General features: G+C 37.0%; 1 protein-coding gene across 4 annotated transcripts in view; it reads right to left on the bottom strand.

Moving 5' to 3' along the window:
- Nucleotides 1-9208: 9208 nt before the first annotated feature.
- The window catches only part of LOC141488313 (pancreatic alpha-amylase), a 46305-nt gene continuing 41865 nt past the window's right edge, over nucleotides 9209-13648 (bottom strand). For all 4 annotated transcript variants that reach the window (XM_074188292.1, XM_074188291.1, XM_074188293.1 and 1 more), the window contains 2 exons: nucleotides 13438-13563; nucleotides 9209-9837 (listed from right to left, as the gene is read on the bottom strand). In XM_074188292.1, the coding sequence (XP_074044393.1) occupies nucleotides 9612-9837; nucleotides 13438-13563 (352 nt within the window). In that variant the 3' untranslated portion in view covers nucleotides 9209-9611. The remainder of the gene's footprint in view (nucleotides 9838-13437; nucleotides 13564-13648) is intronic.

Genomic DNA, 13648 nt, shown 5'->3' with positions numbered 1-13648 from the left:
CTATCAATTAGGAATGCATAATCCTTTCCTAAGCATATTCTAGCAGTCAATGTAATATTACTGGTAACATTTTCCAGCTATCTATTCCCACCAATTCAGGCATTCCTTGTATGGTAGGTCCTCCGATAGCAGCTACCAACTTTTCTATCCCTTTTACCTCCATACCAGTGCTGTGTACATACTTGAGTCTAGGATACTCTACTGCCCCTCTATTGGGTAAATACAATGTGGTATTATGACCTGAAATAAGTGATTCATTATAGTTGTCATGAGTTAACATAGTTAGTGAACATTGATGAGTACCACAATCTCTGAAGTACATAAATGCAGGATAATGGTACATAAAGAGAAATTATGAGGGATGGCAGTTTTACAGAATTCAGTATGATGGTTGTGAAGTATTGTCAGTGATTTGTTCAAAGGAATATCATGTCTATCTAATTGCCAAGTATACAATTGATATCGTCGCATCAATCTGCAGTTAAGAGTTCTGTGCAGTCATCTGAATGTCTCCTAAAAACATAGCACTGTCCATTACCGATGCACACCAGCTTGTACCATTAGTGGAGCCCAAATAATTCCAGTTATTACTGTTCCACTGTCCTGTCATAACTTTCTTGATGCATACTGGTAGTCCTTTGATCAAACCTGTGAAGTTAAATGTTTTGTTAAAAGTCATTGTAGTTTTGCTTTCAACTGTCCATTCAAATCTGCCATCCTGGAACATGTGTGACAAGTTTCCATGTAAGAAGAATGATGGTATTGTATCTGTCCAAGTCAAATACTTTTAACCATCGAGGGGATGGAATAAAAGCCCATCTCCTCGTGTCACTGTTGTCACTAGATGCAGATGTCGGGAATAAGGTTAAAAGAGTCATTAACTTCAATATGTATTTCATTTCTCTACTCCTCCTTTTGGATTTCACCCTTCCTCATCGTCCTCGTCTCCTCCTCTTTTCTGGTTTCCACCATTCATGTGTGCTTTGCTGGAACCCACTGGTCTCTGTTTCCTGTTGAGATACAAAGAGAACCTGGACCCCACATTAGTACTTTATATGGACCTGACCATACCCCTTCAGGGTTTTTATACATTACATATTTAGGGGAACTAATATCATCACCTGGGGCTTTTCCAGGGGCTACCTATAGGGTGCATTTTACTGTGACAAAATGCCATATTGCCAGTGACAAATTAGTAGTAGGAGAAATTTGAGTTGGGTGCCATTTGTTGTGTGCCAGCCATCTAATCTATTACTTGCAACTATTGTAACCTATTGCTTGACCCCGTCCAGCTGAAGTCAAGTTCTCAGATGAACACTGAATGAGGCAGGAGTTGAAAGTAAAAAGTTCTCCATTTATTAGCAGCAAGCGAGAGTTTAAATACACTTCTTAGTTCCTGGTTTCTACTCATACACATGACATTCTCCAAATAGCCAATCAAACAATGCTTCCATGCTGTGGACAGTAGATGATCAGTGAACTCAGAAAGTATACTTTCTCAGGCTTACTGCTCTCACACAATGTTCCAGGAGTTGCCAAACAGGAGGAACAGATAAGAAGATCCAGAAGGCCAACCCAGAAAATTAGGCCAAGGGTGTTTCTGGGCAAGAGGACTGCTAATTCCCCCTTTTTGGTTTTTGAGGCAAATTTCCTGTATGCCATCCACAAGAGGGTGGATACTGTACAAGGGACACTATGATATTATAAACATCATCACTGAGACACCGTGCATGAGAAGGTTCTAAGTGGTTGTGGGACTTGGGAGTGTATCAAACCAGTCAAGAATATCTTGCTCAGCATGATCAGGAAGGAGATCTTGTTTTGCTTAATAACCCACAACAATCAAATTATTTCAGATCTGAATTACACACACACACACACACACACACACACACACAGAGAGAGAGAGAGAGAGAGAGAGAGAGAGAGAGACAGATACAGACACAGGTACAAACACACAGAAGAAACAACTCTTTTGTGTAAAAATTACCAAGCTGAGATTGATGCCCTGGCCAGTACCACATCTCAGAGTATAGAAACATTTTTCCTACCTCTCCAGGCCAGTAGAGAGAAGTGAAAATGTCCCACTGATGTTTAATTACACATATACACATATTTCTTATATTTTGAATGAACCGATTAAGAACAGTAAAGAAAAAATAACTTTTAGAATCAATCAGAATTTCTTGAGGAACCTCTTATATAAATTCATTAAGATTTTGAAATAGCCAATTAATATTCAAAATTGAATGCATTCTTAAGTAACTCTATAAAATTCAATTTTAGCTACTCTAATACAGAGATGTAGTTATAAGCACAGGCTTCATTAAAAAGATGAAATCTAAATTTCCTAGTCCCAGAAAAAGTTTTTCCCTTAAGTTGCTACCCTAAACCAAGGAGTATGCTCAAAAGTCCAATAACTGAGTCCCATTAGTCCTATTCATCTCTTGTCCATAGACAGCTGACACAAAATTTAGCAATAAAAGCATCAGTTGGATCACTTCCAAAAGTCTGTTCTTATGTCTCCTCCAGTCTCTTTGGGGGTGTGGGTTTCTTCCTTCTCATGTTGGTTCCCTTTTTCAGTGATAATGCAGACATTCCTTTCAGGAACCCAGATTTTCCTGTTTTCTGTGGAGATACAAACATACCCTGGCCTTTGGATTATCACCCTGTTGGGTCCTTTTTTCAACTATTCTTCAATAAGATTATGTAATGCAAGGAGTTTTTCAGATGTCAGGGGCCACTGCTCCCTCCAGACAGGTTCAGTTGTTTTCCACACAAGGGGAGGGCATGTCTTCCTCACTTGGACAGTGGCCCCTATTAAAAACTTTCTTTCATATGTTTTAATTGCAAATGCTTCATAATGTCCCTTCCCCATAGATTGACCGACAGACCTGGCACTATTAGTGGTTTTATCCTACCATCTCTGTCTTCAAACTGCCATTTGATCCATTCAACAGATTGTAAAGCATTTTGTGATCCTCCCACTCCATATACAAAGGTAGATGCTGGTTCAGTAGGCCATTCATGGGGCCACAAGGAAGAGCCAATGACAGTTTGGTCTGTTCCAGTGTCCGATAGACCCCAAAAGGGCCACCCATTGAAGAAACTCATTGCATAAGGCTTTCCAGATTCAATAGTTTGACTAAGGCCTATTGTGGACGATTCCTGCTGTAATGACAAAGCTACTGCTACTGCAGTAGGGAAGCTGTTATTAACATAAGCAGGTTCCTCGTGAGGATTAGTGAATATTATGAAAGAAGATCCCACTGGAAGAATACAGGAGTGGAATATACCAGGGATATAATTAGCATGACATAGAATCAAAGCATCCTGTTGTAAGGATCAATAGGGAGTTCCACCACTGCATAAGAAGGTATTTTGCATTTTCCTAGGGCATATATGGATTTAAAAGAGTTTTTTGATTCATCAATTGTTTGTATTTGTTCTCCAAGGTCTGTACTGGATATGCCTGTGGTCTGGATCCGGCCTGAGGGTTTTGTTGGTAAGGGATCCGCAAGGGACCCCTCACCCCGTTTCCCTGCTTTTTCTGGGTCCTACATTGTTTTGCATAATGGCCATTTTTTCCACATTTGAAACAGATAACAGTGGGGTGTCTTTGCTTACAGTCTTTTTTTCATATGACCTGACTGCCCACATCCATAACATCTTTTCTCTTCTTCCCTTTTTGTTTGTATGGCCCCTGCAAGTAGTTCAGCATGATAAGTCTCAGAGCCCACTTTTTCACATCGTGCTAGCATATCTTCCAATCCCACATTTATTGGTATACCAACCATAGCCTTTTTGCAATCATGATTAGCATTTTCCCTAAACATCATTTTTAAAACTTTTTCTGCACCTTCCACTGGACCCATGCTTAATTTCCTGTCCCAGATAGTGCAGAATATACCTGAGGAGCTCCTGCACCATGTCTTAATGTTTCTTGTTTTGGCTATTCTACAAATTCAGCCTGCCATACTACTGCTGTTAAACATGCATGGGTTATAGTTTTCCAGTCGTTCGGACATAAAATGAATAGTATGGACAATTGTTCAAGCTGTGCAACAACATAAGGAGCCATTGGGCCATATTGGGCTACTGCAGCTTTTAAGTCTTTAATGTGTTTCCAAGGTATGGCAATATGTTCTCTCCTAACTCCTCCTAGGGCTTGAGGATCAGGGGTTTCTAAAACTGGGCATATGCGCCATCCAGCTATATCTTCCCCATTTTCTCTGGCCATATAAATACTTTTTTCCCAGTCCAAAGGTCACACAGCGACTTCCAGCCAAGATGGCAGAGAGAAGACAGGCACAGTTCTAAAGTCTCCTGATCTCTTCCCCATCTATCACATGAAACAAACCTCTTAAAAGAAATCCGAACCAGGAAACCGAGAAAGAAAAGCCAGGAGAGGAAAATCTACCTCAGGATTTGTCTCTTGCAGCAGCCTTGGCTGAGTACTGGCAGGTGAGTCTGAGCTCCCAGGGAAGATCAGCCAGACCAACAGCTGAATTGGAACCAGGAGTCTGAGGGCCCGAGAGCCAGACCTTCTGGATCAGCGGTGGGGCTGGACAAAGGGGGCTTCAGTCCACGGGGAAGCAGAGGCGCTGGTGTTGGTGCTGTCCCCCTGGAGCTTGGGGAAGGGGCTGCGGGGAGAGGTCTGGTGCAGGACAGCTGGGGACATCATCCTTGGGCTCCTCAGGTCTGAGAAACTCTGAGCCCACACCTCCATTGTACTGAGGCGTACTCCTAAACAAATGCAAATTATTTCTGCCTCAGGCCCAGGTGTGTGAGCAAAAGAACCAGCCCAGCTGAGGAATCACCTCAGGCCAGGGTAAAGCCCACCATTGATTGAAGGCAAAAGAATTCAATAGCTCCAATTCCCTCCCTCAAGCAAAGGGAGAAACCCTCACAACCAAGGTCACAGACACCCCAGAGAGGGCAACCAGCACCTCCTACTGGCCATCCAGAGAAACTGCACTCAGTAAAGCCTTTAGAGATCCCAAGCCCAGGTGAACCAGCCCCCCCCCAACTCAAGGTCTTAGCATAATGAAGAAGGGTCAGCGGAAAGGTGGATCCATAGAAAAATTCCTGGAAGGGAAAGACTCCAACCCAGAGAGACCTGGAACCTCTGAGGAGAATACAATCTGGTCTCCAGCACAGAAAGACTTCCTTGAAGAAATAAAGAAGGAGTTTAAAAATCAACTGGAAAATTTGGGGGAGACAATTAATACCTTGCAACAAGAAAACAAAACCTTAGAAAGTACAATTGGACAAACACAAAAGGAGAATAAATCTCTCAGATCATCAATTGGACAATTACAAAATGAGAATAATTCTCTCAGATCTCAAATGAGCAAATGCAAAAAGAAATTAATTCTCTCAAAACCTCAATTGGTCAAATGGAAAGCTCTTTCAAAAGTAGAATCGACCAATTGGAAAAAGTTAATGAAGAAAACTCCCCCCCCCCCAAAAATAGAAACTAATGACTCCACGAGACAGCAAGTCAGTTAAAGAAAATTAAAAAATAGAAAATTTCTTTTTTTTACTTTCTCTCTGTTTTAAGAGGCCAGGGCAAATATTCTTTCTCAAGCTTCTTTTTTGGGGTACCTTCTATTCAGCATTCTGACAGTTTGTTCTAAACTGGATAAATCCGGATACAACTTCCTCTATGAGGGTGCTTTAGAGGATGGTGGTGGGGGCCACGACTCATCCTCTAAACCTCCTTCACTTCCTCCCAATGTCTTATGAATTGTCTTATCTGAAGGATAATCATTCATTTTATTTTCAGTTTGGCATTCAGCCATGAAGCAGCATTGTGGACAACCACCTCCCTCAAAAGCACTTTTTACTATACTAAAAATAAGAAAGTCTTGATCAATTAAAAAGTTAGGGTCTTCTTTTTCATAACTAGTCATCTGTTCCCCTACTATACCCCATCTTTGTCTACTCCTTTCTCTGTTATCCATGGAGAGACAATTTGAATTTTTTCTATAAAACTCCTTATAAAACTGCCTTATAAAGTTGTCTAAACCATATTTCCTTCTCCTCTGGTCTGAAACTAGGAATATTATTAACCATCTTCTCACCTAACAACATCAGCGAGGAACTCTCAGTGTCTTCCTGTAATTATTACAGGGTCCTGGTCCTTTCCTGCCCCTAAATCAGGTCCCTGTTCGGGCACCACTTGTGAGACTTTTCTCCAGGAGCAGGCAAGCCTTACCTTTCCCAGGTCTTTGGTGCGCATCTGGACACAACCAGCGTGTTCTACAAAGAGAGTCACAGGCCAGAGAAGCAAATAAGCAACTTTATTGTTCCATGTCCAATGATTACATCTCAGTAGCAGCCCTCCTGCTCCCTTGCAATTATACTCTTGGCTATCAGCAAAAGCCACGTGAAATAGCAACAGTTTACAATCATAAAACAGCAAACAGCTTGTGATTCAAGCACGCACCAATTAGAAGAATGATCATCACTGCCCTGTTGCATGCCAGAAGAAGGCAAACAATGTTACAAACAAAGAGGGAGACTGGAGCTCACTTCCTCAACTAGGTGCACACACAGGAGCTGCCTACATGCAGGGTCCCCGTGTCTTCAAACAGTTTCGAAACACAAGGACAAAGTTGTCCACATATCCCTCAGCAGTTCTCCAGGGTCTCATCGTTATTCAAGAGGAACTACACAGTCAGCCCCTAGTTTCCCAACACACACACATATATACATTATATACACACACACACACACACATATACATTATACACACACACACACACACACACACACATATACATTACACACACACACACACACACACACACACACACACACACACACATATATACTAGGAGAGGTAACATAATATGATGCACGTATTGCTAAATTTAGAAACAGAAAGTTTGAAACTCTTCTACTATTCCATAAATTCCATTGTCTCCCTATAAATTCTTGAAATCAAATAATATTTTATTTTTAACTCAACTCTTTGCAATTTTTATTTCTGAATAAATTTCATTATATATAATTATCTGCATAGTCATAAATACATGCATATATGTTCATATGGAAATAGAATTTATTAAATAAATAGGGTTGTATACTCAGAAAAAATTTTACTAACATAACACTACTGATTTAGTAAATCTGGCCCGGACTTACCAATGGTTTGTTTCAAAGGGTTATTTAGGCGGGCCCATAGAAATGAAAGGGATTAGGAAAAGTACTTTGAGGGACAGTGTGGCATAATGGAAAAAGAATTACAACTTAGAATTAAATGAGCTGCTTTTAGACCGGATAAACTCTAAAATCTCTCTAGTTCAAGATCTATGATCCTGGGATTCTTTTCTTTGTCATTAAACAACTTTGTTAAGTTTAGGTGAATCCTTTTCCTTGTAACTTGTGGTTCTTATTCAGTGGTTTCAGTCATGTGTGATTCTTCATGACCTGTTTTGGGGTTTGGGTTTTTTGTTGTTTTTCTGCAAATATACTAGAGTGGTTTGCATTTCCTTCTCCAGTTCTTCATATATTTGAGAAAACTAAAGCAAAAAAAGTTAAGTGACTCGCCCAGAGACAGACAACTAGTTAGTGTGAGGGCAAATTTGAACTCAGGAGGATGAATCTTTCTGACTCCAGATCCAGCACTCTATTCACTCTGCAACCTAGCTGGCTCTCCTTGAAACTAGATAGCCTCTGAGAATCTTATTTGCAAAATAGAAGAGATAAATATCTATACTACTCTCTATCACAAATGGTTGTAAAGTACAAATGAAATAATGTGTCATCTGTACACATATTAGCTGTTATTATTAATACCACTGACATCTATGGCTATATATAATATTGAGCAGTGTTTCTCTAATTGTTCATTCAGGGGATGGGGGCATTTATTCTCTAGGAAGATTATAATTTGGAAACAATTTTATTTTTGGTGTGAATTAATAATTTACTTATGATGAGATTGGAGTGAAGATGGTTAGCTGGAGGCTTTGTATCAGACAGTATGTGTAGGTGCATATATACTGTGGTCAAATTCTGGACCTTAGAAGCATTTTCAATATCTGATACATAATAAACCATTAACAAATATTTGTTGACTAATTGTTAATGTCACACTTAAGAGATATACCTAATATAAGTATTAGGCACAATGGAACGAGTTCTGGGCCCAGTCAAGAAGGAATGAGTTCAAATTAGACTTTAAATTACACCTAACTATGTGACACTGTGCAGGTCACTTAACTTCTATTTGTTTCTTTAATAGGGATAATAACACTATCTAAGTCAAAGGGCTGTTTTGAGGACAAAATTTGCAAAGTACTTTATAAACCTTAAGGTTTAAATAATGTGACCTGTTATTTATGAATAACTTGGATGCAGACATGGAAGGAATACTTAGTAGGTTCATTCATGACTAAAATCTAGAAGTGAGATCTATACAGCATTTAAAGAAATAAGCAGGGGTGGCTAGGTGGCGCAGTGGATAGAGCACTGGCCCTGGAATCAGGAGTACCTGAGTTCAAATCCGGCCTCAGACACTTAATAATTACCTAGCTGTGTGGCCTTGGGCAAGCCATTTAACCCCATTGCCTAGCAAAAAAAAAAAGCAAGCAAGAAAGCAAGAAAGGAAAGAAAGAAAGAAAGAAAGAAAGAAAGAAAGAAAGAAAGAAAGAAAGAAAGAAAGGAAGGAAGAAAGGAAGGAAGGAAGGAAGGAAGGAAGGAAGGAAGGAAAGAAAGAAAGAAAGAAAGAAAGAAAGAAAGAAAGAAAGAAAGAAAGAAGGAAAGAAAGAAAGAAAGAAAGAAAGAAAGAAAGAAAGAAAGAAAGAAAGAAAGAAAGAAAGAAAGAAAGAAGGAAAGAAGGAAAGAAGGAAGGAAGGAAGGAAGGAAGGAAGGAAGGAAGGAAGGAAGAAAGAAAGAAGCAGAATGAAAGACCACTGTGGAAAAATCCATCTGTTGGGTGAGGCTTTGGAATACATAACTTTATAATTCCATTCAAAATGCATTCATAAGTCTATACACTGTTTCATCAAAAGCAGAACCATTTTGTCTGTTAATGTTCCTTTGCAGATGAAATTTGGGGGGGGGGGAGTCTTATGTATTTCGGCCCCATAAAAGTGGTCCATAAACTAAAACCAAAACAAAATTAAGTTCTGTTTTCCATCAAAAAGGAATAAAAAACAGAAGAATAACAACATAGGATTCATAATAAACACAAATATTTATGCTATTCTTTCCATGTCACTTTTAATTTGATCTAATAGAAGATGTAATCATTACATCCTAATTAGTACATGACAATAAGCTTTAAATGTCAAGGTATAATGCTTCTTTTTTGTTGTTGTTGGGGGTTTTTTTTTTTGGTTTTTTTTTGCAAGGCAAATGGGGTTAAGTGGCTTGCCCAAGGCCACACAGCTAGGTAATTATTAAGTGTTTGAGACCAGATTTGAAGCCAGGTACTACTAACTCCAGGGCCGGTGCTTTATCCACTGCACCACCTAGCCACCTCTATAATGCTTCTTTTAATAGTATTTCTTAACATCATGTGGCAGAAAATTTCTTGGTTTTCCATACAACTGTGTATCTAAGAAGAGGGAATTGATCATTATGGTATTTGAATTAGCTTATTGTTTCTGGAAATTCGAGTCATTCAGTTTGGTGTGCAATTTAGCATCCACATGGATGGCAATGAATGGATCTTCAGCAGTATTGCTAATTTTGAAGTGAGCAAGACCATCACCAGAAACATAAATTTTAATCCCTGTACATTGGTTATCAATTTTATCTCCAGAAATGACATCACAGTAGGTTCCAGCAGGCAGACCAGTTTGTAGAGTTGATGACAATTCCCTGTAAAACAAAAGGCAAACCATCACTAGGAAGCAAGACGATGAAACACATTTTGAAAATCATACCAGCATGGCTACTCTAAATATTGAGTGTTATGTATGTTCCAGAAATAAAAATCCAAAAAATGGAGAGGCTCCAGATTGAGATATATCTCTAATGAACCTAGGTAGTCTTCAAACAAGCTAAAGAAACCTTATGGATGGGATAAATCTTTTTAGAAAAGTGGTGAGTGTTCAAAGATGAAGATTCTGAAGGACAAGAGTGGAGACTTGAAAAAATTTGTATCTACAAAAGATTTTCATTTTAATCTTTTTGCTAAAAGTAAATGATTCAAAAGTATGCACTAGTTGCTCCCATTCAGAAAAGATGGATTACTTTCAATAATTTAAATTTGATCATTTTTAATTTTTTCCTTGAGGAAGCCAAAAAACATGTTTTAGAGTAAAGGCTAAAAAAGAAATGGAAGTCTTGTGCTTTAGTGATTGAATTGTAAAGTTATCCAGTGTTGATTTACTTTGATGTCACAGTGCATGAAAGATATGAATTAGAAAGACAGCTGCAGTTTTTGATGGGGCAGGACACTTGGTTGATTTTTTTTTTTGTTATGTCAGTATGTATACTGGAAGACTAAGTATTGGACGTGGAAAATCAGTTGCAGATAAGGAAGATTCATTAATACAGCTTTTATAAAGTATCTAAAAAGCTAATAAGGCATAATCATAAAAGCTGTACATGCCTTTGTAAATTATTACTGTCAACCTACTCAGTCTTAAGAAGACTTGTGAGAAGTTGGAAGGTCAGGGAGAAGATCTTTTTACTCAGGCTATATTTCCCTAAGTTTAAATCAGAACTTAAAGACACAACTTTACAACCTTACCTGGTTTTATCACTGTCCCATTCTAAATACTGCCATTTCCTTTTTCACCCCCTTTGCTCATTTTGTATAATCTGTAAGTACTAATCCTATTTTCATTTCTTTTGATTTCCTCCCTCTTCCTCTAATAGAATAAGATGATGCATGTAAAGTTTCAGAAATCTTAGCATTCATATATCATGATAATGATGATGAAGCATTCCTATTCCTTCAGCATTTGCTGCCTGTTCACAAATCTGTTGCCCTCCTAAAAATGCACAGTTGAAATATACACAAAGGTCTTGGCATTAGAAACAGTTTTTCTTTGCTGATTATAAAAAGCAACTAAAAGGGTCCTTTTAAGGTCATTTAGTCAAACCTACTCATTTGATTGATCAGGAAACTGAGGCTGAGATGTTTAGGTAAAATTTGTGACTTGGAGTCAGATCTGGGTTCAAATTTTGCCTCTGGCATTGATTGTGTTTCTATAGGAGAGTCACTTTTTGACTCAGTTTCCTCATCTGCAAAATTATTCCCATTAATAATAGCAAAAAAACTTACAAAGTTCTGAGGAGCAATAAATTAATATATATAAAGAGTTTTTGTAATAATTCTCAGTATGCTACATAAGACTTAACCTATTCAACAAGTCTCTCACTCTATAGTATGCATCATTTTGGAATTCAGGATATATACAGAAGCTTTTCATGATCATCAGCATCTTTTAAAATATCATGTAAAAATATCATGAATCTCTAATACATATTTCTTCTTCTTCTTCCCTTATCAGTGTTAATCACCATGATCATCAACCCCAACCAAAGTGTTGTCTGTCAATTCAACTCTCTCAAAACCATGTATATAAACATTTTTCTTGTATCTGTAATCTCAAAGAAAATCATGGGGAAAAAAGGCAGAACTCTAAATTATAAAGTAGTAATGATTAGAACAATTTGGTTCTGCTTAAAAAAATAGAAAAGTAGATTAATGGAATAGACTAAGGGAATGGGAATGAAGGAGAATCTAACTCTGTAACATAGGGTTCAACAAGTCAGATTCCTTCAGGAAAGTTAAACAAGAACTGGGAAAACTGGAACACATCTTGGTTAAAAACATGTTTAAACAAGCAGCTTTTACCACATTCTACTTCAGATTTCAAAGGATGAATATGAAAGGCAACTCATAAAACAAAAGCAAAAAAACTATATAATTGGATAACTGAGAGGAAATCCAGTGGACATTTTAGTTCACATATGAAAGGAATCTCCATATAATAATAACTGAAGTTTTATTTTTCTTTTAAATGGAATAGAATAAAAGGAAATACCTTTCAAAACTATGGCTAGAGAGAAAATTCAAAATCAAATAAGTGATTGGGAAGAGCACAAAACAAAAAACAATTTAAATTAAATGAAATCAGCAAGATTTTGCACAAATAAAGCCAATATAAATAAACAAAAAGGAAAAACCATGAACTGGGGGAAAATATTTGTGCCAGTTATCCCTGAGAGAAATGTTATCCTATAGTTTTAGGGAATTTTAAAACAAGAGCCATTCAACAGTAGATAAGTAAGCAAAGTATATAAATAAAAGTTCTCAAAGGAAGTATTACAAACTAAGTAAAAGTTGTTCTAAATTACTAAAAATAGCAAAAGAAAAAATAAAACTTTAAGTTTTCATTTTTTCACCCAGAAAATTGACACAAAACAAAAACTAGAAAATTCACTATTGGAGACAATAATGATAATACTATATAGGTAGATCCAGGAATTTTCCTAACCATCCTAGAAAACAATTTTGAAATGTACAAAAAAAAAATGACTGAATTGTCTCTACATTTTGATCCTGAGCTCCACTAATGAGTATATACCCTAAGGTCAAAGACCAAAAAGAAAGATTTCATTTATATCAAAAGATATATTTTGACATATGGAAAAAATAATGTGCCAAAGGACCAAAAGAAATTACATGTATGAGGAATTTCAAGAACCATAGGAAGCTTCCATGAACTGATACAGAGTAATGTAAACAGAATCATAAATACAATTATTATAATCATCTAAATGAAAATAACTCTAAAAACAAGGCACACTATCAATAATTTTAATGCACAATCTGGGTCTGGGAAAGAAAACATATTTCCCGCCTTTATGTAGAGAGGTGAGGAACCACTGTATGTGATGCTTTATCTACTATTCAAATCATTCATTGTAATGTTCATGGATGTAATTTGTTTTTATTAATTGTGTATTTAGTTGTAATTGTGGCTGTTGATGCAAAGAATGTTTCTACAGAATGTGAATATTAAGAAAGAACTGTGATATAAAAACAAAAGGTATCTATAAAAAATTTTTTAAATAATTAGTAAGGTTAGAAATTTTAGGAATAAATATGAAGATCAAAACCTAAAAAGTATGAAATTCTTTTAGTAGAGGGATAGAAGATGGATTGTAATATTTTCCTCAATAATACTCCCTTTGTTGTTCTCAAATATAATGTGAAATATATAGACAGGCTAAAAGAGAGTATTCCTTCACGTTAGAAATGATCTGAGAATGTATTTTACTTCAGAAAAATCTTTCCTGTTTCTTACTTCCTTTTTTTTCCTCTCTCTTTTAATTTGGCAGCACCCATTCTAAGACCTACAAGTTATCTTTCAGAATAGCAATAAAAATATCAAGAATTAGAAAAAGTGATTAATCAAGAATATATTTAAATGAAATTTTAAAAAGTTCACTATCACTTACCAGTCATCATTATTGAATATGATGAATCCTCTATTCCCTCTACCAAAAGCCACCTGGTTATTTCCATTATCCCACCAATTTGTAAAAGGCTGACCATCAACAACATTACGGAAAATAACCATATTCCTGTAAACACAATATTTAAAAAATGGTAAATGTATTTGATTTGAGTATTCTCCTCCCTTCCTTCCCCCACCTCTCCCTTTGTGAG

The sequence above is a fragment of the Macrotis lagotis genome, chromosome 5 (genome assembly GCF_037893015.1).
Source record: "Macrotis lagotis isolate mMagLag1 chromosome 5, bilby.v1.9.chrom.fasta, whole genome shotgun sequence".
Classification (NCBI taxonomy): Eukaryota; Metazoa; Chordata; class Mammalia; order Peramelemorphia; family Peramelidae; genus Macrotis; species Macrotis lagotis.
Note: the sequence above shows the minus strand (reverse complement) of the source record. Positions and strands in the feature narration are given on the sequence as shown.